Genomic DNA, 24,910 nt, shown 5'->3' with positions numbered 1-24,910 from the left:
CCTCATCATTTAATTCATATGATTAGGAGGCAGTGACAAAAGCTTCCGACACCCTTCCTCACGGAAAGAAATGATAGATGGACGTTGGCCCGTCTCTCACCAATCCAGCTCTGTCTCTTTCTGCAGGCCTCTCTGAGTGACGCCCAGCAGGTCCTCCTCAAGCTGGCGCACTCGATCCGTCGCCTCCGTCAGCCTCCTCCTCACCTCCTCCCGCTCCTCCGACAGACACTGCGAGGAGCGCAGGAGCTCCTGGGGAACAGAGGGCATGCGGAAAGATCACGACTTTGGATTCGGCGGCGTGATTCAGCAGGCTGAATGTTGAGTCACGCTACACCGGCGACTGAATGACAGGTGGTTCGTATCTCGCTGCATTCCGTTCAGATGATGTTATCTTTTGCTACCGTATAACAGCAGAGCAATAAACTCTAATCTTGACTTTTTCAAAATTGCAAGGCAAGGAGACAGCGATAACAAATTGGACATGTGAATATGAATTTAGATGTTTCGATATTCCAGGTGTTTTAATTCATCTTTTGAGTTGTCACTACACTACTTCTATAATATTTTCTTTTGTTTGTTTACTTCATGTTGATTCTATTACACTAATGCTCCCATCGCCCCCCCCCCCCCAATCACCTGTAGACCATTCACGTCGTTTCCTGCTGCTGTTAAATGACTAAGAATGAAAAGTGCAATGTATATGCGTGTGTCATAATCGTGATAGATGTTCAAGTCACACTGTGGAAAAGTCGCAGGCTCAACATGACAAATAACAGTAGTGGTATGCTGCAAAGGCAAGCGTGAACAAACGTCATGTGGCTTGTGCCGTGCGATCAATGATAAGAGGATGTCAGTTGTCTTCACGTGGCGCATCTCCCGAGGTAACAAAATTGTTGGAGCTTGTGCGTCAATCAGTGACAAGGAGCAGCAAATCAAGCGTGACTAAAATCAGTTGTCACCAAATGAGAACTACTCCACACCCTCATTTGCAATTTATTTACAGCGCATGCACACACATAGCTGCACTGGTTCAAGACGCGAGGACCTGTAACGTCCGAAGTGGCCATGCGCGCAGTAAAAGCGCAGAGTACATGACTCCAAAGGGCTTAGCTCTGCGAACATCACGAAGATTTTTTTTTTTTATGGCTGCTGTTTGAGAAACACTTTAGCGGTTCATAAAGACCTTATAAAAAAGTGTAGTCATAAAATTAGCAGCCACAAAAAAATGTACTTAGCATCGCATGTAAAACTCAAAAGGATATTTTCATCAAAGCGTGACGTGCCGACTGTAAAAATAAACGTGGAGGCGCACACAGAGGTTATACATCTCGAAAATGCAGTTGAATGAAAAGCGGAGTAGTAATAACAGACTGTGTGTGTGTGTGTGTGTGTGTGTGTGTGTGTGTGTGTGTGTGTTACCCGTAATTTATGGCGATTTTGCCCTTCGTAAAAAGAGCAACTAAAAAGTCTAACTCAAAGCAGCCTGCTGTCGTTGGGCCTGCGCCACACACCACCGCTAGAGGGCGATAGTGCACAAGAATCCAAAGCTGATCAATCAGATCACATCTTGCAACCAAACGAGTTTGTCAAATTAGCCATTAATACTAATAGTAGCCACGGGAGAGTGGAAAACATTTTATGCGTTTCACAGAAATATATATTTTTAAATCTCTTTGTTATAATGAGCAACCGTGTTTTTCAGAGTCAGCCTAATTTGCCAAATGTATGCATTTCAGTACTACACAATTTAAATGAAAATGAAACAGAGACGGGAAGAAAAAAATAGTGAGAAAGCCATCGCGTGACTGAGGGGTGTTTGTCCCTCAGCCAGGGCAACGGCGGTTTTGTGAACTACCCTCCTCTCATTCCACACATGGCCAAAAAGGGTTTGCGAGCATAATGAGTGTGTGTACGTGTGTGTGTGTGTGTGTGTGCTTTGGGGAGCCCAGTGGACCTGCAAGTGTGTGAGTGCGCGTTTGACGTCATGTTTGTTAAACTCTGTGGTTGCGATGGCATCGTCCTTGACGCCGGATGCCCGGGAAATCGGAGTCGCAATTTCGTTCCGGCCCACTGAGCTGGGTCGTTAAAGCCGCAGACAAAAGATTGCCGTGCACATACACGTAGAGTTAAAGACACACGCGCATGCCGTAGCTAATTGTGTGTCTCTTGAACTTGGATGCAGATTATTCATAAATCCGGTGCCTTTGAAGACTTTAGACTTGTGATCACTGGTGAGAAACCGGCTCCAGCTACTTTAAAAAAAAAAAAAAAAGTACATACTGAACTTCATCACCTTCATTGTTGCGTAGGCCTTCTATTTGTGAACTATTTTCAGCAGAGGTCCCAAACTTTTTTCTTTTTTTTTCACCACGGAACAGCTTCATCCAGAGCAATTTTATGACGAACCGGCATTTCAAAATAGAAAAACAGTTGATTGGAAGTCTACACTGACAAATAATTGAAATCTGACCTGGTTGTGTGTGCGCAGCAAGCAACACGTCTCCCTCTCCTGCTCCCGCTCCCGGGAAAGTCGCTTCTGCTCATCCTGCAGCTGCTGCTTTTCCTCCTGGAGGAGCCGCATGGCCTTCAGGAGCTCCCTGCGCTCCTGCTGCGCCTCCTCCACACGCTGCCAAACGGTAAGAATGAGGAGAAGTGAAATATGTACAGTTTTATTTGGATACCACTTTGCGGTGTGCGTGTGTGTCCAAGGCTGAACAGAATCGAATGGCCTATAATCCACATCCAAGGGGTCGTACCTCAAGCAGGCCAGTCTTGGTGGTGACCACCAGGATGTCTGAATTGCTGTCATCTTCACTGACAGTTAGCAGTTCCTCGGTGGGTGTGGCTGACCTGAACTGGAAAGGTGTGCTTGCCCCTCTTATGTCACCGCCGTGTGTCACGTAACAGAACTGGTAGAATTCCCCATCAGACTTGGGAACATAGTAACCTAGACGATAGAAGAACGGAGGTATCAGTAGGAGTATTCAGTTGATACATGTATCTGCTTCGCACTGAAGAAAGTCTGATTTGGATTCAATTCTGCACAAACTTTTGTTTTTAATTAGATGGGGGTTTTTTTTCCACTAATGTCCACTGTGATTAGAAGGTCTTTCGCTCGCCTGGTTCACCATAGGGTGCGTTAAGTGCAGGAAATCCATCTGCAAACCACGTCTACTGCCTCGTGACACATCGCAGCATGCGCTCATATTTTCATTGTGTAAAATCGGACCATTCCAGGGACAGTAAAAACTAGTTTGCAGGCCCTTACCGTGCGGTTTCAGAGGCGCTTTAAGTCCCCGGCCCGACATGTGCGGTTATGTTTCCTTATGAAATAAAAAGTGCTGCTTTTTATGTGCGTCATAAAATTGCGAAGTTACTTCGGAAAAGCCTGGGTCGGCACGCCGTCTTAAAGCGATGTGCGCGCGCGGCGTGTGTACCTTGAAACACCACAGTCCTGTGCACAGTACTTCCTGGTTCATATTTTTCAGGCATGGGGGACCACAGGAAGGTGTAGTAATCTCGAGCTGTGCTCCAGCCCACCTGAGGACACACCACATGCAAGGAATGAAAGGTAGAATAAAAACATGCACGTCCAGGAGATCTTTACTCCAGTATCAACATATTTGAATCGCAACCCGGCATGTACTATTTTTGCCCTTCATCAAAACAACTTAGGTCATACTAGTTACATATTCAGGAGTCACATTCAGTCACAAGAACGGCGCAGAGGTAGGAGAGCAGTGGTTCACGGTCTTTCTTGCGCCAAGGCACCGATTTAAAGGACTGGGCTGAAGCTCTGTTTGTCACATCGATTATCAGGAAGACAAATGCCAACATGCTGGAAGTCGGACAAGTTCAGGGATATTACACTCAAACAAATTATGTATTATGTATGGTATAAACGGAGCGCGTCTCGTGGGTGATAGTGTAAAATGTGTGTCTGTGTGTTGCCGGGGGTGTGGGTGAGGCAAAGAAAAGTTTTACAATTTTACACAACATAGCAAGGGAGAAGTTGGGACGGCGTGTGTTGCAAGGTGGCAGATGATGAAAGTAAGTCCCGTGTCATAAACCTGTTGCTCCAAGCTCATGTCCGCATGATTGCAGAGCCGCGCTCACGCGTGCGACAACTACTTTGTTAATTATGAGAAAAAAAATGTCACGCCACAAGAGTTTCTCACTTGGATGGCAGCCGCATAGCCGTTAGTGGCTGTGCAGGAAGGAGCAGGATGCATGCCACTGAAACGTGTCACGAAATGTGTGACAGGAACCCGCTCGATTGTGGAAAGGGGATCCACAAATTTTTTTTTTTTTTTTTTTTTGTAAGTTGAATGTATAAAATGTTACCTCTTAAGTTGCGCAAAAATGCAGAGTCTTAACTGGTGTTGTGCACGTCACTTTGAAAATCTAAATCGACAAACGGCACGGCTGTGTTCACCTGCTTCTATTTTGTGACGCTACTACATCAAGGGGTATCGGTACCGGAATTGAGGAAAATTGTGATGAGTTTCATCCGATAAAGGAAAAACAGTTTTCACGTGCTTCTGTCCTTTCTGTCTTGACCCGCAATGGCCTCCCGCCAGCTAGGCTTGTCTATTCACGCGTATTTGCAGAACAGGGAGGACACATAAATAATTTTGCTAATTGCAGAGTGAAGTTGACTTTGGTATGATGTGCATTCCAGAACGGCAGTGATGTTATAAAGTAATCACAGGCACGTTGACTATCAATCATTCAGCCAAGGTGTGAGGGAATGGCACGATGACACCTAAATTATACTCTTGCGTGGCGGGTTAGTCCCTTCTCACCCAACAAACATGCCACGACCAATATCCTCCACGGGGCTTTTTAGACAGCTGTTGGCTTCATCAGATTGAAAATAAATCAACATTCGAACAGAGAAATATACTAATGGGTTGATAGGAAAATTACAAACGCTGACAAGAGTGTACAATGCTGGGGGGGTTGCAGTCAATACACCTTTACACGGTTGGCTGTGAACACTTTCGGTCACTAGGAGGCGTCGTTGCACAACTGGATTGAAGCAAGTCAGGCTCTGCAGTGAGTCATCCCTGTATCCTGGCAGCTTCCACTCTCTCTCTCTCACCGAAACAGGCGTGATATGTACAGGACTGAATGTTGCTGGGAATGCTGTTTAATGCACAGACAACACCCAGATCCTCTGGAATTGTGTGAGGGCTTAGATACAGACATCAGATGCCTTCTCCAACACGATGCCCTAACCATTAAACAAGTTTAATAAGCGCCGATTGCGACAAACCATTTTCCAATCGACTTTTTCCAAATAAATTGACAACAACTTGATCCATTTTTTTCATTGAGCCGGCCGATTTGAAGTCGACGCGTTAAAACAATGATAAAATGTTTTCTTTTTGTCTTTATGGGGGACATTTAGTTTTTTATTTTGCATTTCTTGTTCACTCGGTCTAGATTGTATAGGCTTGATTCAAGAGTAAATGGAAGGATGGCGAGGAGGAAGTAGAGATCAGATTGATGACCTAGACACAAATGGGTAAAGTGGTTCACAATGTTTGTGCCCCCCCCCAGCCCCCAGTGCAACCTGCTGCATCGAGTCCACCATGTACACTCTAACTGCTTGCGAAGCCACCACATCAAGGCTTGTGTTGAAGCGTTGGCAGCGCTTGGACGGGCTGAGCTATTCGTGTGGAGGCGGATGTCGGCGAAATTACTCTGCAAGGGTCTGAATGAGCATATGATTTACCTTGAAGATGCCCACCCAGTCTTTGGGGTGAGGTGTGATGTAAGGGGTGAGAGTGTAGCGACACTCCAGGGGTGCCTGAGGCAGGAAACTTTTGCCAACATTCTGGAAGATGACGTGGGCAAAGTTGGACGTTTCCATGATACTGACACTGCTGCCAGGTGAGGAATCCACCACCTGGAACGAGGACATTGTATCTGCCGCTCACTTCATTTGTCTGTGAATGAAATGAAGCAAAAGAAGGTGAGCATCAGCCACTTTTACTTTTTGACATCCACCGGCTTCCTTTAAAACGGGTCAGATTTGGTCCTCCATGTCAAGGGTGCCAAGATTTTGTTTTTCTTAACTTCTGTTCGAAACTAGTCAGCCAACATGAAAGTGGATAATAGCCAACTGCAGGAGCACTTTACGAAAAAGACTTGTTGATGTTTCGGTTTGAATGTCTTAAATTTTTTCCAATACACACAAAACGCAAGTAGTTTGTTTGCCCACTGTGGTTTTCACCATTGTAATCGGCACTCCTGAAGGCAACACCATGACTAAGGTTTGTCCCAAGATGAAAACAAGTTTGACACGCCCACTTCCTTGAAAGTGCACATCAAATAACACATGATGTCATACACATTATTGTACAAAATACAAGACAAAGGGACAGTTCCTTTATAGTAACCTCACGATATCTGATTTATGTGTGGGGGGGGGGGGGTCATTATATTATATATGTGGATTCATGACAAATGGATAAAACCTCTGCAATATACAATACAAACGATATTGACGAATATTACTGCAACTTCAGATCCATATTATGCACATTTGTTGCTGTCATCTTTCGAATGGAAGCAGTACCTTGTATAAACAGTCTACCAAAAAAAAATGAGGTAAACAAATGAGCTGTTAAATTATAGATTTGCTGGATCCCTAGTACGCGATCCTCCGTTATTGCAGATATCCTAACTGCCATACGTGTGCTCAACTCTGAGGAGATCCGATGTTGACTATGCAGTCGGCGTCTCAATTATAGTTGCTAAGCAGCTAACATTAAGCCTGGGAACAGGCCATGTCGTGTCAAGTCATACGCTAGCTAGACATTGCTTGCACTCGTGACGAAGCTTGCACAGAGAACGGCTCAACCGACAACATCACGGATGTCAAATCGGCTTCAAAAGTAAACAGTACCCATTTTAAAGAACCCCAAGTGGGGAAAAGGGAATATCTCACGAGCTGATCGTTGTTTCGGCCCCTGTCCTGTCTGCGATGTTGTGAAAACACAGACGATGGTGATGCGCCGCTTCCTGAAAGCCTACGATGGACAACTTCCGGGATGAGGAGGCGACTACGGATGCTGAGACTTCAGAGAGATTGATAAAATGAAGGCACACTGCAATAAAATTGCTGGTTTTGCTGTTATTTTGTCTCTCAATATACTCTAAAGTGACTAATATAAAATAAATTAGTGATATTCTGAGAGTATTCACGACTGAAGGGCATTTACGTGTAAAAACAAAGGATACCCCGCCTTTGGCTCATTTTCATTGGCTAAGGTGGCAATCCTCTAACCACAATTGGTTGAACTAACTTTCAATCATGACTGCTCGAGTTTGCTGTACCGGCGTGGAAAACTGTCACGGTTTCACGCCTACTGGCTAGGTCAAGGGGAGAGAAGCATGGCAGCATTGTTGAGAGGGTGTCGAAATATTTTATTAAAGTGGAATAAACATGTCAACCCCACCTTAGGTAATGTATCTTTTTTTTCTTTTCTTATATTTCCGTGTGTTCGGACCGAGAAAATGCTAGCTATCGTGACTTCCCCAGTATGTTCGCCAATGCTAGCTGGGTTAACACATTGACGTCATAATTCTATTGTGGACTACCTGCTCTGAGAATTCATCGTGCAATAATTGTAACCTTACATTAGCCATTAAATGTCCGTATGTAAGTGAAATGTGATGTATTAATGCTACTATTATTTCGTGTGTTCTCTGTTTGGTGTAATTTCAAATCTATCATTTGTCAAATCTATCAAGTGTCAAATGCATTTCATTACGTCCACATGGCGAATAAATACCATGCAAGGGCTTATAAAAGCACCTTTTCAAATGGATAAACGCCCCCCAACAACAGCTATTTTATTTCCATTCTTGCAATAACCAAAACAATATTTAAAGAGCACCTAACAGTACTTCCATAAAATGTACGATTAATTTACTTTTCAAGCCGAAATGAGACAGTGAAAAGAACCAGTATTTGGCGCAAATTGTCGTTCGAAACACTCAACTGTTATTGTTATTTTCTGATGGCACTGGACCACGAGTAAGCCTTGTTGCCTAATTAACACTACTGTGATGAACTTTGCTTACTATGGTTTGGCAGATTTAAGATAGACTTATCGTTTGTACTTAATTGTAAAGCCTTTTTGTTGTCTGGTTGGTAAACTGCCAGTGTTTAGTATTGTTACCCTGCCAGGGCTTTGGCTGAGCCTGAACTGTTTAATAGCCTGGCCACAGTTCCCAAAAGCTGGCTGTAAGTGACCTGCACGTCATTTAACAATATTTTTGATGACATTTAATCTGATTCTCATTGCGTTCCCCCCATGCTGTGTTTTATTTAGGAACGCTAATCTTGCAAAAGACTGAATGAGAATTATCACTTGGCTTGTCACAACTAAGCTAGGAGTTTATTGCAGCCAGCTACTGTACTGCACCCCTTTGAATTTCAATTCATCAAGATTCCATCTTTCTCCACCCCCAACCCCTCCACCACCCCATTCAGTGTCCACGCGGTCAATGGCCTCGAAAACACCAGTTGGGTTTATTGGTTTGGGAAACATGGGAAGTCCCATGGCCAAGAACCTGCTGAAAAATGGGTACCCCATTATTGCTACTGACGTTTTTCCTGAGTCCTGCAAGGAGCTGCGGGATCTCGGTGCCCAGGTAACACACAACCTGCCAATGAATTTTAAAGGGGAGATATGTAATTTGGGGGGTTGTAATATTTGTGCTCAAATAGTTGGTGACTTGTTGATGAAATGCTGCATCCACCAATGACAGTCTATCTAATTCAAATCCTACGGGCACTCGATTGAAGTTTGATAACTCTTACCGGTAGTTTCTTATCACCAGCATTCACTTGATTGCTCCGTGAAGTTTTTTTGCTCAATGAGGGGGTGTTTGTGTTTGGCGACGTATGAAATGTATTTATTTTTATAGGTAGTGGACTCCCCTGCAGAAGTCGCTGAGAAAGCAGACCGCATTTTCACAATGCTTCCTTCCAGTCCAAATGTCATAGAAGTTTACACAGGCCCCAGCGGCATCCTTAAGTATGTTTTAGATACTTTCCCGAATCAAGTGGCATACATGCAAGAAGAACATTTGCTGTGTTTCGTAAATGTGCAACTAAAATTCAATTTGGTTTGTCATTAGGAAAGTAAAGAAGGGGACACTTTTGATTGACTCTTCCACCATCGACCCTGCTGTCTCGAAAGAGATGGCGTTAGCTGCGGAGAAGATGGGCGCTGTGTTTATGGACGCACCCGTGTCAGGAGGTAAAACATTTTGCACTTTTCAGTCTCATGGATCAGATGCCACTATTTAAAAATGGAAAATGTACTTGAAGGACTTTATTTTCTAAGCCATTACTACTTTGGTTTTATTTCTCGCTTAACCAAACGCTCTGGTGTTAAACATAAAGGAATGAAAGTAAAGAAGAATCCAATTGTACCCACCGCAGTGGTAATCCTGTGACCCCATTGCCAAGTTCCTGACCTGTCTTGCACTCTTTGTCAATTTAAACCGTGGGACCTTTAGGGTTAATACCGCAACATGGGTTGTAATTACTGAGCCAGTCAGGTGCCATCTCGGGATTTTATTGCTGCATTTGACCGAGAGCTCCTCGAGGCAAGATTGAGGTTTTAAGTCCTCATTATGACGATGCTGTCTGCTCGTGATGGCTCCTTGACAGAGCACAGGATCGCCAGTCGCTCTTAATGGGCCGAGCCGTGCTGGAGAAGTCCCACGTCAGAGCTTTTTCATGTTGATGGAGCAGTAATGGCGGCTATCCCATGTTAGTGCCTTTCATGTGGGATAAAGAGTCATAAAGAGGAGAAAAGCTTCCCTCAAATGGGGTAGAGGAGAGGAGGACGAGAAGGAGACACTTCCACAGTTAAGCTGTCCGCCGCATCATCTTATCAGACTCGCACGCAAATTTGGGTTTCGGTGTGCATTTCAAGCGTGCCACATTCCGGGAACGCGCCCGCCTGCTCTTTGTGACAGTAGCTGACTTTCGATTGCGCAATGCCGAATTAATCACGACACACTCCGCTGCCCGTGCGCTCCCCTTACAAACACAGACTGGGCCTTTGGCATGTTTACCAGCTGGCGTCTGCAGGAGCGAGCGACTGGAGATCAGAGCCCTTAAGCCAGATACTCTCCCTTAACACACACGCTGTTTACATACGACAGACAGTGAACAGTTAGTGTGTGCACTCCTCTGTGAAGGTTTGTGCTTCTTCCCTGTCTCCCAAATAAGCCGCTTTTACGAGCCCGAGATGACCAATGATTGACCTTTTTTTTTACTCTTTGCGTGCTATTTAGCAATTAGCAATGAGCTATGCCATCCACATTCAGAAATGAGGTTTTACGTCCATCCGTCCATTCTCTAAACCAGAAAAATCTGTAGTTCATTGAAACTCTTTGAGTTGACCGAGTGCATTCCATTAGCACACCAAAATAAGCAAACCAAAATAATTAATCTACGCACATTTGTTTCTTAGATGGGAAATTGTCAATGCCTGTGTATAGGAAATTAATTAATATACTCTGCTCCTACCAGGAGATGGCACCCTACCCAAATAGGGCGCACTCAGAGGGTTGTGAAAAATAAAAGCTGGGCTCTCTGACTACCCTGCTTTTTTCCACAGGCCAAGCGAAACATGTCACAGTAAGCAAAGCACCGCCTTGAATTAGGCGCTCATGATTATTGTTTAATCCCTTGCGTGCTCTTCAAAGGAAGTCCTGAGTTGTCACGCTTTTGTGGAGTTTTCAAAACAGTTCCGCCATTCAGTCTAAGAATCATCCAAATGTTTGCTGTGAAAAAGGCCTACGGAAGCCGTTGTGTTTTTTGTTTTTTTTTTTTTTTAATTCTTCTTATGTTTCATTCTAAACAGGCGTGTAACTGAAGTCTGCAACCATCCGCGTATAAAAACACGAACTGGTGATCGACAGGAACATGCGTTGCCTTTGAAATGGCAAAACTGCCCCACCCAACTCTCAATTCCTGCTGCCGATCCAGATCCAGCCAAACAGGTCAAAACGCTACCAATTTAATATTAATTATATAATTTAATATAATCATTATCGTAGGTCAATTTAGAAATTCAACAACTTAATCCAAGATGGAAGAAAAGTTTTCTTTGGCAAGCCTACTTCAATGGCGTGAGCAAAACCTTGGCTAGTGCCAATGCTAATCCTGCTCGACTACATGAGGGCATTGTGCAGTATATTCACGCCGAGACTGGGTCTCGGCTCTCCTTACAACGCCCTCACTCGCACAACTGTCTCCCCCCGTAAAATGCAGAGTTGATCCTCAAACAAAACAAACTCTTATGTCACAAGCCAAGGGTGTTGGCACACAACTTGCAAAAATAGAAGCTTTGCCTAACACGTGGCATGGTCGTTAGCAGTAATCACCCAGAATGCCTGTGTTGGTGCCCGTGTGCCACGCATGACGGCTTTAACCCCCCAAAAAAACAATTTTCATTGTGTGAATTTTTTTCCCAGCACTGGGAAAGCAATGTTGCCGCAAATGGAAATGAGAATAGCTGAGCTGTTGTTGGATCAGGCGGATGCTGCTCATTGGCGAAGCCTTCAAAGACCTCGACCGACTACCCATTTACACACTGCACTAATCATATCCACGCCACATCAAACGCAGTTCATTGGTTGCAGCGTATCATTTGCTGACTGTTGGAACGTCATTCTCAAGTCTGAAGGAGATTTTTTTCCAAAACCAAGGCCGGCAACAGTTTCGTCTGTAGTCCGTCTTGCCAGTGTACCGGCCTGCGATTTCAGTTACATTTATAAACGTCGAAATTTATCCTTCGGAAACACGGACCATTATTTTCAATTAAAAAAAAAAAAAAACGACTCACAAGGCAGTAAAATGGATGCCAGACCGCAATGTCAGATAGTATGTCGTGAATGTGGCCTGTGTGCTATACAAATAATAAATCCATGCCGGTCGCAGTAACAATGCTATAAATGTACTCGATATGGGCATTTGGCTCAATTGCCTTTAGTGACCATGAGGAAATTGTATTTCTTTTCTTCTATATTTTAATAGGATGGGAAAATCTCACCGAATGTTTGGAAGTCTAGTTCAGCAGAATCATATTTCCCGCAGGACTTTGTGGTCTTTATTTCGCTGATGTCATGTTGTCCTTCTTTCGACTGCGGGCTGATTGAGACTGACTGAGGCTATAACCCGCCTCAAGCCAAAAAGTCTGATGGGATGGGGCCCATCTTACCCGCGACTCTGAAGACAAGTTGATGAATTGATTCTCATATCTATTCCTAAAACTTACGGGAATGCTTTGCTCACACCTGCACGATTCTCTAATTTGGTGTTAGCCAACCGTTCTCGAGCTAAGGCGCTATATTACACATCACAGCACTCCACCAAACAAAAATGGCCCAAAAACAGTATGTACGCTAAAATAATGACGATCTCGTCTCAATTTCCTCAAAAAATTGGCCTTTCTAAGAGACATCAAGGCTCTTGTATCACTTTTGCAACAAGTGGATACGCTGCCAGCATTTAATTTTTTTGCGTTTCCCGATACATCTTTGGCATAGATAGAAGACTAGCGATGCATTACTTGTCGTCAAGAAATAATATTTTGGTGACTAAAGTGGATAGTTTCCCCACGGCACATGTGATGATCTCTGTTCTTAATGGACAGTGGCGATTGTGTACGCAACCCGTTTGACACTCGTCCCTACGGGCCGGCAGGACATCGATCCGAATGACACTTCCCAGAAGATTCGATTTTCTTTATGCGTTCCATGCTCATTACCTCAATGCAGTTACACTGCAGGAAGAAGGAAAAAAAAAAACAGTCCCACCCGAGATAGAAAGTAACAGGAGATGACTCAGGCCAGGTTAATCCGGTCTGAGAATGGGATTAATGAGAAGACAAGTCTCAGAGCTCGAAAGCCGGTGACTGGAGCTTGAGTGGGAAGGAGGGGCGTTGCACTCGCAGTCTGTCATTTTGATGGCTAACCAGTACTAGCGAGACAGCAGCCCAAAGACTAGATTAGCATAACAAGCCTCCCATTGACGGGGTTCTGGTGACACGGCTGTGCGCATGGGAGGGAATGGGAATGGAAGGGTAGTAAAGAGAGTCAGGGTAGCGTTCGATGGAGGGGGATGCTGATGGGGGTGGAGGGGGGGGGCACTCGAACCCGCGCTCCAGATGGAGGTAGACTCAGCAGCTGTGGACTGGCTCTCACTTGCCCGATGTCATCTGTTGTGTATGTTTGTGCGTGCCCGTGTGTGTGTTTGTGTGCACGTACAGACAAAGAGTCAGCTGGTGAATGAGTCATGTGAACCCACTCTGTCCGTCAAATGTCACTCGAATGTCACTCACTTGCGGAGGGATTAGCATGATGTTCATTTGAAGGACACTTGTGATATCAGTCATTATCATTTTGTGCCTGCAGAATAATTGTGCACCATTATTAGCTGATGCTTTTTTTTTTTTATTTATCTCTCTCTCTCTAAATGAGCCTCATTGGGGAAGAGAAACGATTGATTGCGGATCTCTCCTTCCCACTCCATTCTCCTGTCACCTACCATCGAGCGGACTCAACCCGGCGGAATTGAACGGTTACTGATGGTGATGATGGCGATGATTATTAAAGTTGGTCTTGTGGTCAATAGACGGGCATGGCAAACTTGCAGCTATCGGACCCCTAAAATACAAGCTGATGCCTAAACTGGGTTATATTTACTGTCTCATCTGTATGACTTAGTTCTCACGGTTCTGCACTCATTAACTGGAGCTGAAAAAGAGTTTCTTTCAAACACAACAGTGCCGTATTAGTGAAGTTGGCAGATAACACTTGACAGTACGTTTTTATGTGTGCGTGTGATTTCGGCCAGCATACTCCCTTGTACTGTTTCACTGAATTACTTGATATCCGTCATGGGTTTTATGGCGCCTTCCTTGGTTTTTAATTTGTTTGAGAAAGAAATGTTCCCGTGGGTGTAATCATGATGGTGGACCACATGAGGCTGTGTTGATGGCCTCTAAACATCCTAACCCCCGCTGCCTTAAACTGCAGGCAGTCAACTCCCATTGATAGACTCCTGGGGAAGGAAGAAAAAAAAAGAAAGCCAAACTTAGCTGAGAAAATTTGGTCGCAAACAAGCTTGCGTTTGTTTACAGCAAGTGGACTTGGAAACTCAAGTTGTGCCATGAAACGTGTTGTGCCCTGGTACCTCGAGCCCTTGCAAGCCATCACTCAGATGATGGATTATTTTTATTTTTTTTTCCGTCTTGAGTTGCAAGCAAAAAATTCAGTTACAAGCGCTCGATGGCTGCACCACACTTCGGAACAAGCAGCAGTTTGGCAGATAGACAGCAATTTAGGGAAAAGAAGGGGGGGCCATGTGGTTCCTTCAAGTTGGTTATCGCCACTGAAGTTTACCGCAAAACTAAACATAAAACGGAGACAATTACAAGTTGTGTATTTAACCAAACACCACTTTGTCTGATGGAAGTCCACTATCTTAATGCTAGCACGTCAGTCAAAACGCATAAGAACACAAATGGTGCAGCCACACATGTGGACTGACAGTATGACAATACTCACAGACATATGTTCATTATCTTGTGTGAAACCCACTTATATTACTGCAACTTTCTGAGAGGTTTGGTCTACACTTTATGGGTATATACTGTATGTATGATAATGCTTTTGGGTCTATTTTGTCGTTTGTTTTGTTTAGTGTTATGAACCTCGTGCTACAGACATTGCTCACTACAAACCGGCTTCCCTGAAATTGTTTCTCTGATGTTGCTTTGCCTCCGCAAGTTTCGCCCCTCTGACGTTAATGTTTAATGACGTGCTGCGAAGCATCTGCCCTAATAATGTTGGATTGCCTGCTCGTTAACTTTTGCTGCAGGAGAAGCTTAGACGGAGGAGAGGCGTGTAGAGGCGTCGTTGGCTACGAGCACCTCCGCTTTGCGCACACGTCGCAGTGCCTCCCCCCATCTGTTACACAGCAGCATGAAGCAGCCAATTTCCATTCAACTCTCAAGACACATCCGCCTTTTCCGCTGCTCGGCTCGGCACCGTTTGGACTTGCTATTGAAGCAGACCATTTGGCCAAAAACGGGTACCGTTTGGGTTCCAAGCATGCAGAGCCGTTATTGTACGGGTGACATAAAACCTCGGATGGTCGGGCAATGCTCACGGGTCAAATGACACAGCCGGAAAGGACACATGCTAACGTTAGCATACTCGCTAGCTGTGCATCGCTTTGAGTCAATACAGTGGTCCTGCTTGCTTCCACACACACACACACACACACACACACACACACACACACACACACACACACACACACACACACACACACACGAAATCCATTCTTGCATCATAATAACTTTCTGTCTTCTTAGCCCTCCTACCCCCATACACACTCACACACATCCTGACTCCCCCTCCCCCTAGAGGGCGCCGTGTGGTTGTGCAGCGCTAACGATCCACGACTGTCACTCCCTCTGGGATGGATGAGCCGTTGCACCCGGGCTCTCGGGAAGCCTCATTAGGATTCCTCTTTAATCCGTCTCTGACACAACCGGCCCGAGAACGGGACGTCCCTCTGCACACGCACGCTGATGCATATGTGCATAATATACACTGTGAAAGTGTTTCACCCTGCAAAGAAAACCACATTATACACACGCACACACACACACACACACACAAACACAAACACACACGCGCGCCACACACCTTAGTGACAACGGCTGAACTTTAGTGGATGCGCATTGAACTGAGTCAACACACACACATTATGCTAGTGATCTTTTTTGTGTTTTTTTTTTCCTCTCACTCGCATGGATCGTCCATCATTCCTGCATGCCCACTGCTGATAGAAATCCTCTACATATCATAAGAGCTTATTAGGGTGATTAGTTGATTTGAGGGAAGGGAGTGTTGGGAGGTCAGACGAGAGCGCTTGGTCTTATCCTCTGGTGTCTCCCCATCTCTCGAGCTTCCTCTTGCTTTTCCCTTTTAGTGAGTTCTATTGATCAGGACATTGACTGTGCTATCAATAATTGGCTCTTTAGTCGTCCGCAAACTGTGATCTTTGCTAATTAAGCGGTAGTTCTCGCGCTGCCCTTTCTAAGTGGATGGCTTTAAAACGGGACTTTCGTCTGCTGCTGGGAAAAAGGAAAAAAAGACTCTTATACTTTTCCTGAGAGCACATGATTTTTTTTTTTTTTTCCTGTCTCTTGACCTTATTTTCAACTTCTGTGACTCGTTTACAAATAAACATGTCATTTGGTTGCCAAACTGCGGTACAATAGAAAACAACCCCTTTTGGAAGCAAGAGGATCGTTCGAATGATGTGCAAAGCGAACGTTTGTGATTATGACGGATATTGACTGTGCGTTTGCAGTGGTCTAAAGAGAGCGATGATGACAACTAAGCACTGACATGCTCTGAACGTCATCACACATGCTACAGTAGCTGGGCTAATGAAACGAGGTAGGAATGGAAAAAAAAACAAAAAACTACCGTATATTTATTTGGTTGCGTTGACTCTAGCCGCTTTCCTGCACTGATAATGTGATTTCCGCTGTTTTGCCAGTGCTAATCCCTGTTTAATTATTAACACTGCCATTATTAGGTGTTCAGTCTTAAGAGGCCTTTCCTTTGCGGTTTCACGGCACCCTGAAGAGATTTTGAAAGTCTTCCCCCTCCTCCTTTTTGGGGGGAAAGCTAAAAGTGCAAACATGGACGATTCGAGCAAGCTGCTCGATATTTTGGGCATCTTTTTCTGTGTGGATTTGCATGTGCGCTTACCAGTAATCTGTTGGCGGGGGCTGTCAATGGATATTTACAAAAGTGTTTCAGGGGAAACGCTAGTCTGATAGTGTCACATTAAGGACTCTGTGGAGACGGCAGGGGATGGGGGGGGGGTGTTGCCTCCCACAACATGGCACGCTCCTTAAGCCATCAGGCATGGGGAGGGATGCCTAATTGAACATGATAAAGTGTAAAGTTAATTACCCCTCACGCATGTCACTGATAGCCCCAAGAGGAGGGGGCGGCCTCAGGCACAGCTGCTGTGTTTTGTGCGCGCGTTGGAAACACGTCTGTGTGTTTGCGAGAGGGGAGCGAAAAGAAGGGCTGACGGGACAAAAGGCAAGAGCTCCCACGAGGGCTGTGCAGCGGATGATTGCAACAATCGGCTTTTAAAGATGCGTCTGTCCCTATGGTGCGCCGCCACTTAACACGCCGGTCCCGCCGTGGGCGTGTAGCACCAGCGCAAAGCCGACCGACCTTTTGAAATACAGTCAAGTGGCTGATGTAGCCATCTCCATTCGAAATAATTTTATTTGTGATTGATTACTCTTTATTCGGACTCGGCGCGGAAGCGGCAGCAGCTCATCGATCGGTTCAAGTCCCGCTGCGTGCCCAAAAAAAAAAGGCAACTGGTGGTTGGAGAGAGAATGATTACGATTATAAAAATTCAAATTCAGTAAATGTACAATAGGTGTTCACCTCAGTTTACTCTCATGTGCGGTGGTGCGTTCAGGTGTCGGGGCTGCCAGCCTGGCCAAGCTGACCTTCATGGTGGGCGGGGCGAAGGAGGAGTACAACGCCGCACAGGAGCTGCTCACCTGCATGGGAGCCAACGTCATCTACTGCGGACAAGTTGGCACCGGACAGGTTAAAAACTCACTGATGTGATCCCCCCTGTGCCTGCACATTTTAACCCAGGGGTGTCAAACATGCGGCCCGCGGGCCGGAACCGGCCCCCAAGGAGGTTCTATCAGGCCCGCAGGATAATTTAAAAGTGATACATAAAAGACACAGAATGAATATTTTTAATGACCTGCAATTCATGGATCATCCGCTACGGGGAACACTGTTTTGATCACAGTAGAAGACAGCATTATTTTGATCAGAGAAGAGGACATCAGCAGTCTCGGTCTGTCACTGAGAAAGACCCAACACAGCAGTAAAAGCCAGCTACCTAATTGCTAGCGAAATAGCATTAGCATCAAAGCCGTATTCCGACGGTGACTTTCTTAAACGATGCATGATGAAGGCGGCTGAACTTGTATGTAACGAGATGCGACCTAGCTTTTGCCAATATTAGCCTGACGAGGAATACTATACCAGAAAGGATTTCGGATCTATCAGCAGATTTAGACAGCCAATTGAAACAGAGAGTCAAGTCATTTTGTCAAATGTTTTGAAAAAGACATGTTCATTAAATTTCAACATTTTCCTAATGTTCTTGTGATTCTTTCTACAAAAACAAAGGAAAGACATGATACAATATTTTGGTTGTTTATAGCAGAGTATGGTATCATTTTAATGGCCCGGCCCACTTGACATCTATCGAGGCCGTATGTGACCCACAATGTGAAATGAGTTTGACCCCCCTGTTTTAACCGCAACTTCAAGCCTACCCACGAAATTACAGTCCCTTGGGAAAAAAAAAAAGACAATGTCGGTGATGTGCAATCGTACGCCGGACAGGTGACGTTTTTCTTCTTTTCGTCATTCTCTTAAGGCTGCAAAGATCTGCAACAACATGCTGCTGGCCATCGGGATGATTGGAACCGCAGAGACCATGAACCTCGGCATCAGGTCAGCTCATCCTGAGGAAACCGTAGTCTTAGTGTAACCGTCGTCGTATTTACTGCTTCTGTCCGGATTTTGAAATGTTTCGTTTATGAAAGTGCAGAAGAGGTCGGTATCTGCTCGGGAGATGGATGAGGGGGTGGAGTCGCTGGCTCTGATTTACATCTACGGATTGAGCTCTCACCAAGGATCCTGTCAGTGGGCACCACTTAAATTAGATGACATTTTAGGGCGTTAAAAATAGGATCTTGTCAGATTGAGGATTAAAAAAAATAATAAGTAAAAAAAAAAATCACCAATATCCTGAACAGGTTGAAACAGATTTTTTTCTCATATGGATTCCGCAAATAGTCTTTGAGGCCTCTGTTTTCCTGAGATCGTAAGTGTAAATGACCAACCTTCCAAAAAATACACGGCTCCCTTGTCAGGCTACTTCCTCCGTTCAGTGATAGTCTGTGTGGGTTTTGATGACTTAAATGCCACGGCGCACCTGGATTTGAAGCACACGCATGAGTGCGCGCACGGACCGAGGGCAGCTGTGGCGGTGCGACTGATTTATCATGGCGGAGGCAGAAGAATAGAATTGGCATGAGTCGTCGCACATAAATCCCCCCCGCGCGCTTGGCCACTGAAATATGGCGGCATTAAAGGAGCAAAATGGATTTACACGTTGCAGCATTGCACAAACACACACGTGTGCACACCGCCCCATTTCAATGCTGACGCACCGAAGCCTGCGCACTTTTACCAAATGACCGTGCGCATTATAACGAAGACGCAAAAGCCTTGACAAGAAATTCTGACCAATTTTTGTTTTTAGGTTTGAGCCAAAGTTGATTTTCAATTGTGAGCACTTTTTTTTCGAGAGAGAGGTTTTTTTATCGTGTGGACCCAGTGTCCTGAAATGCACACACTGACATGCTAAAATGGTATCGTGCAAGGCTCGGCTAATAAAGCTGGCATTTCTCAAAACAAGTGCGTCTTCTTACCTGTCCGCGTGGGCCCAACCGCACCATTTTCTCTCACACTCAGCCACGCACACACAGTTCTTTTCAGCAAGCTAATTTGTTGATCTCGGATGGAGACTCGGCCCGTCTCCACCGGAGCGTGACGTTCTCAAGAGTGCAGGGAATCGCCACGCATGACAATTACAAGCGCACGCGCGCACATGCTCAGGCGGTCTTTCTTCCCCGCTTCGCTTTCCTCGTCCCGATTTGTGCCTCCTCCTTGTTTTATTCTGTCCTTTTAATCCCTTCTACTCTCCCCTGCCTCATTTGTGCCTGCTGTAATTTCTGCAAGCAGTCAAGCAGTCACTGAAAGGGGCGGAGGAGGACGGCAGAGAAGTAGTCGCAAAGTGGCCAACTGTGATTTTTTTTTTTTTTTTTTAATAGAGTACGTCAGGGTGTCAAACTCATTTTTGTCACGGGCCACTTTTGAGTTACGTCTTCTCCCGGAGGGCCGTTATGACAGTGAAACCACAAAAATGTTTAATCGCATTATCTCATTATTACTTGTAACGGTAACGAAATTATTGCAAAATCTCAACATCATTTATGACACATGACAATTTGACATTTTCGGTAATTTTTTTTAGCAAGGATCATGCAAGTTGACACACGTGATTTTTTTTTTTTCAGCGAGCCACATAAAATGATGTGGCGGGCCGGATCTGGCCCCCGGGCCGTGAGTTTGACACCATGGTGTACGTGAAAGGAGAGGATTTATAGCTTCGCACGTCTACCTTGCTTCCACTCGTACGCTAGTGCGGGCGATTGAAAAAGGTCATGACAACAGACTGCCGTTTTTAGCAAAGAGGAATTAAATCTTCTCAAATTGATTAGCGCTTTTAAACGTGCTCGTTGCCTCCCTGAATGAAACTTTTCAGGCTCGTGTGTGCGCTCGATACCTCCTCCGTGCGATAACAAACGGGAGTCAGGCTCTCGTCTGGCGTCGCGTGAGGATGAGGAGCTAATTGCAGCGGAACTGAACTCCACCCGCTAGCACATAAACACGCTCTCTCTTCACTTCCATCACATCTCCGCTAGCACATTTCTATCGTCGGCATCGCACAGCAACACGTCGGTGTCGACCGCCTGCGACCGCGCGTGTCCATGACAATCTTGTTAAAGCGTGACATGTCGCCTTCGCCGCGCAAATTACCGCGGGCGAGGAACACCTCCACCGCGCAGGCTAACAACCGTGGCCGTTTTGAGCGGTGACGCTCGCGCGCGTGCGACGGGAGCAGGAGGGGGAAATTCATTGATTTATCGTTAACGGAGGACAACAGCTCGCCGGTAACAAATGATCCGTGCGCTCGGACGCGCTGTATTGTGCGCCCAGCTCGTAACCTTTTCAGCTGCTGACCCTGAACGTAGGGAGGGGCCGCCAGGCATAGGAGTCCAATTTTCGGGGGGTGGGGGTGCAAGGGGGATGGTGGTGATGTCAAACATATGTCCCCTGGAGTCCTCAGACAGGGGACGTGTCAGCACAGGAGATGCGGAGGGGGGGGCGGGGCTGTGATTGAAAAAGCCATCAGGGAGGAGAGATCCACTGATGCCACATTTCCATATCCAACACGGGATACGAAAGAGCCGAGGAGGCAAAAGACATGGAGATCATGTCCTGTAAATGGAAACCACCCTTAATTCGTTAGTAGACGGCGAATAAAAAGCTGTACTGTCGCAGTAATGGCAAAACGAGAGCCAAGTGGAGGGAGGCTGTTAGGCGCCGTGATGGTCCTGCCTTCATATTGACAGCCGAGCCGAGTATGAGGCCCCGAACTTAACACTGGGCTTGACGTGGCGAGCATTCATTTGCAGATTTGTCGCCGGAATTACTCCCTCTCCGCCGTCACGCCGCCTGCGTCTTCCTTTCCCTTCGTGTGTCCGCTCGCATGCGTAATCGGAAGCTGCCGCTGCAGCCGGAGATTTAAAAAAAAAAAAAAAACGCTCAGCGACAGTGAGGTTTATGGCTCCCCCATGCTGCTTAAACCACTTCGCCTCCTCCTCTTCCACTTCTCTTTTTCGTGAAAGAGGGATGATGAAGGATGGACGTGGCGCCAAACATCAATACTGCATTAGGCGGCATTACAAAACCTTCAGCCATTAACGCTGAGGAATGGCCGCGGCCGGGCGCAAGGTTCAACGGGGGTCATGCGCTGCCCCGCACCCATTTTTCTCCATGTTTTACTTTACGCCCTGCCTCACTCCGCCTCAAGGGTTTTTCCTTGAATGGCTCCAGAGATGGAATGAATGAAATATCCCAACAGTTCTCAAAATGTCATCAAATGTACTTTTTTTTTCTTTTAATGTAGACTCAATCTCTCTCTATATATATTCATTAAGCGATTAAGAGGCTCGTTTGTGGGAACTAACTCTTTATCTCTTCCCTCTAGACTGGGTTTAGACCCCAAACTTCTGGCCAAGATCCTCAATATGTCCTCGGGTCGCTGCTGGTCCAGTGACACATACAATCCTGTCCCCGGTGTCATGGAGGGAGTCCCTTCTGCCAACAACTATCAGGGAGGCTTTGGAACCACACTCATGGCCAAGGTAAAAAAAAAAAAAAAAAAAGTAAAACCAGAGCAAAATTGTCATGCTGCTGTCTGCCACAGCTCACATCCAGAAACTCACACGCAGACTCGCCGCTGTCAGGCGCCTCCGACAATTTCATTTGTTCAATGTGTTTAAAAAAAATACTTTTCGGCCATTGAAATGCGCTTCAAGTTTTGAGTCTTCGTTTTCGGTTCCACTCGATTCACTTAATCGTCCATTTTGCGGGGAATCAAATGCTAGGCGGATGCTTGTTACACCCTTGGTCCTACTTTGTCTCCATTCTGCTTCATGTGCGATTTACTGTGTTCATTTTTTTTTCCATTCTTTTTTTTTTTTTTACTACTTTGCTCATTCGTGAAGCTGTCGCTATATAGTGGGAGCGCGCGGTTATTGTGTGTCCGCATGTATGAGCCCCGGCGACTTCAATCACAGTCACCAGCTGACACATTTCGGGCTTTAACATGTCTGCTGGCTTGCTCGGTTTGATGGTCCATATGCTCCGCGCAAAACCCTTTTTGTGGTCCAACTGCCGATCTGCCATATCGGATGAAACCTATGCGGTTCGCCATTTAACCCTTTCAGGGACAGCGGTCACTACAGTGGACGGCTTATCGGGTTACAGGGTGCGCGAAAGGGTTCATGCGGGAAAACCCGCGACGTACTCTTTTTGCTATTGTTCCGTCTAACACCTCCTCCTCTCTCTCTCTGCCCGATGCAGGATCTTGGCTTGGCCCAAAACACAGCCACCAACACCAAGACGCCCATTCCTCTCGGTTCTCTTGCCCACCAGATCTACAGAGTCATGGGATCCCGCGGCTACGCCAACAAGGACTTCTCATCCGTCTTCCAGTTCCTGCGCGAGGAGGAGGGACAGTAAGCGGAAAGGCACACGCTTAAGTACAATCTCACACCCGAGCCGCTTTGTCCCGCAATACTCAGGAGAGACGACACTCTTGCCCTTCGGCGGATCTACAGTTCAATTATTTGACATCGTAAGCCCTCGTTGTCGTCGTCCGATTTTTCACTTCGCAACATCGAGTTCCAGGAAATGCTCAATCTGGCCTCAAATCGGTTTTGGAATACCAAAGGTACCGACGGACACAGTTCAGGTTTACTTGTTCCCGTTATTTTTCCTCAGGATGATCGTAGCAATTGTTGTTTGTTTTTTTTTGTTTTTTACTTAAAAAGTTGTTCACTGGTAAGCGATAGGACCTGCTCCTCGTTGTGAAATATGATTTCGATGTGTAGTTTTGCACTTTGGGCACATTTCCTCAGGATGATCGTAGCAATTGTTGTTTGTTTGTTTTTTTTTACTTAAAAAGTTGTTCACTGGTAAGTGATAGGACCTGCTCCTCGTTGTGAAATATGATTTTGATGTGTAGTTTTGCACTTTGGGCACGCCCGCAATACTCAGGAGAGACGACACTCTTGCCCTTCGGCGGATCTACAGTTCAATTATTTGACATCGTAAGCCCTCGTTGTCGTCGTCCGATTTTTCACTTCGCAACATCGAGTTCCAGGAAATGCTCAATCTGGCCTCAAATCGGTTTTGGAATACCAAAGGTACCGGCGGACACAGTTCAGGTTTACTTGTTCCCGTTATTTTTCCTCAGGATGATCGTAGCAATTGTTGTTTGTTTTTTTTTGTTTTTTACTTAAAAAGTTGTTCACTGGTAAGCGATAGGACCTGCTCCTCGTTGTGAAATATGATTTCGATGTGTAGTTTTGCACTTTGGGCACACTGCGCAATGCTCAGGGAGCGTTGGATGTTTCCCAATCGACTTGAATTTACCTCGATGCCACTGTCGTATTATTCCACGTCAAACACTGTTCACTGGAAAACGTTTGCGTCTTTCCTGTTGTCCGTTTTCATTTTGATTTCAAGTCACAAGCAAAGGGTATGCTTAGTCCATGGCCGCCTCAAGCAAATGTACATAATGTATATTTCATTTTGTTTGTAGTATTTTTGAAATCTGTCGTCAGCGACTTGTTGTCACAATAATTGTCTCCGTTTTGTCTTTTGCCCTGTGGAACCTTCACACTTGGATCTAAAATGTTCATTAAATTGTGTCCTGTGTACTTTGGGTTTTAGGTGTATCCGTGCTTGCCCGCCTGCATGATTACACTGAACTCGAATATAGCCGATGTCAACGCATATTCTTTCGTCATAATGTAGTAGACTTGCTTCAAGGAAAGTTTTTAAATAGATTATTTAATGCACATTTTTTTAAACCCATTTCAGGGACAGCAGTTACTACAGTGGACAGCTTATCATGTTATCAGGTTACAGGGTGCATGAAAGGGTTAATTATAACCCTTTTCAGTTAATATCGGCAACCGTATGCATGTTGTACTTTATCTTTCGATGTGCTCGGCCCCTGGCTAAAAATTGGACAGGTTAAAGAAGCTCTGTGGCTCTCCTTGACGGTTGCGTCATTGTTTTGTACCTCACTGTATCGCTGTTCGCAAGTCACGGCTGAGCGGTGAAAATTCCCCCTCACTCAGGAGGAGAAATAACTCTTGAATTCAACTTCATGAATGCTTGCAATGGTCTACTCTGCAAAATAAGACAATGATTTGGATTCGAGCGTTTCCACCTCTTGTCTAGCCTGCTAAGTTGAGACAGCTGATTCATATTCGCCCCGCTTAAATTTGCCTGTTTTTATAGCAGGCTGCCGAGCCGGCGGTTTCCTCATTAAAGGGACACATGAAAGCAGGCCGTAAAA

At 45.5% G+C, this 24,910-nt stretch overlaps 2 protein-coding genes across 4 annotated transcripts in view; one reads left to right on the top strand and one right to left on the bottom strand.

Moving 5' to 3' along the window:
- The window catches only part of tax1bp1a (Tax1 (human T-cell leukemia virus type I) binding protein 1a), a 15,302-nt gene extending 8,153 nt beyond the window's left edge, over positions 1-7,149 (bottom strand). The window contains exons 1-6 of one of the 3 annotated variants that reach the window (XR_002167442.1): positions 6,959-7,149; positions 5,741-5,954; positions 3,438-3,540; positions 2,757-2,947; positions 2,471-2,626; positions 101-249 (exon numbers count right to left, since the gene is read on the bottom strand). Coding sequence is in view for 2 of the 3 variants with exons in the window: in XM_019863447.1 (XP_019719006.1) it covers positions 101-249; positions 2,471-2,626; positions 2,757-2,947; positions 3,438-3,540; positions 5,741-5,929 (788 nt within the window). In the remaining variant the exon portion in view is untranslated. Of the gene's footprint in view, positions 1-100; positions 250-2,470; positions 2,627-2,756; positions 2,948-3,437; positions 3,541-5,740; positions 5,955-6,916 lie in introns of all 3 variants that reach the window. The other 2 variants (XM_019863447.1, XM_019863446.1) reach the window with 2 other exon arrangements.
- Positions 7,150-7,315: 166 nt separating this feature from the next.
- Positions 7,316-23,358, top strand: LOC109512019 (3-hydroxyisobutyrate dehydrogenase, mitochondrial-like). Its single transcript, XM_019863486.1, has 8 exons — positions 7,316-7,474; positions 8,510-8,670; positions 8,947-9,056; positions 9,160-9,281; positions 17,573-17,706; positions 18,560-18,636; positions 22,025-22,181; positions 22,903-23,358. Exons 1-8 carry the CDS (start codon positions 7,405-7,407, stop codon positions 23,059-23,061), a joined length of 990 nt encoding a protein of 329 aa, XP_019719045.1. The 5' UTR covers positions 7,316-7,404; the 3' UTR covers positions 23,062-23,358.
- Positions 23,359-24,910: the final 1,552 nt, after the last annotated feature.

Source organism: Hippocampus comes, unplaced genomic scaffold, assembly GCF_001891065.2.
Source record: "Hippocampus comes isolate QL1 unplaced genomic scaffold, H_comes_QL1_v1.1 scaffold91, whole genome shotgun sequence".
NCBI lineage: Eukaryota > Metazoa > Chordata > Actinopteri > Syngnathiformes > Syngnathidae > Hippocampus > Hippocampus comes.
The sequence above is the reverse complement of the archived record's forward strand: the minus strand, read 5'-3'. Positions and strand labels throughout refer to the sequence as shown.

Bases quoted from the DNA above. Each gene is read 5' to 3' on its own strand.
- LOC109512019 (XM_019863486.1), top strand. From the start codon at position 7,405: ATGGCAGCATTGTTGAGAGGGTGTCGAAATATTTTATTAAAGTGGAAT. The intron at 7,475-8,509 runs GTAATGTATCTT...CACCCCATTCAG, and splicing joins ACATGTCAACCCCACCTTAG to TGTCCACGCGGTCAATGGCC. The intron at 18,637-22,024 runs GTCAGCTCATCC...TCTTCCCTCTAG, and splicing joins ACCATGAACCTCGGCATCAG to ACTGGGTTTAGACCCCAAAC.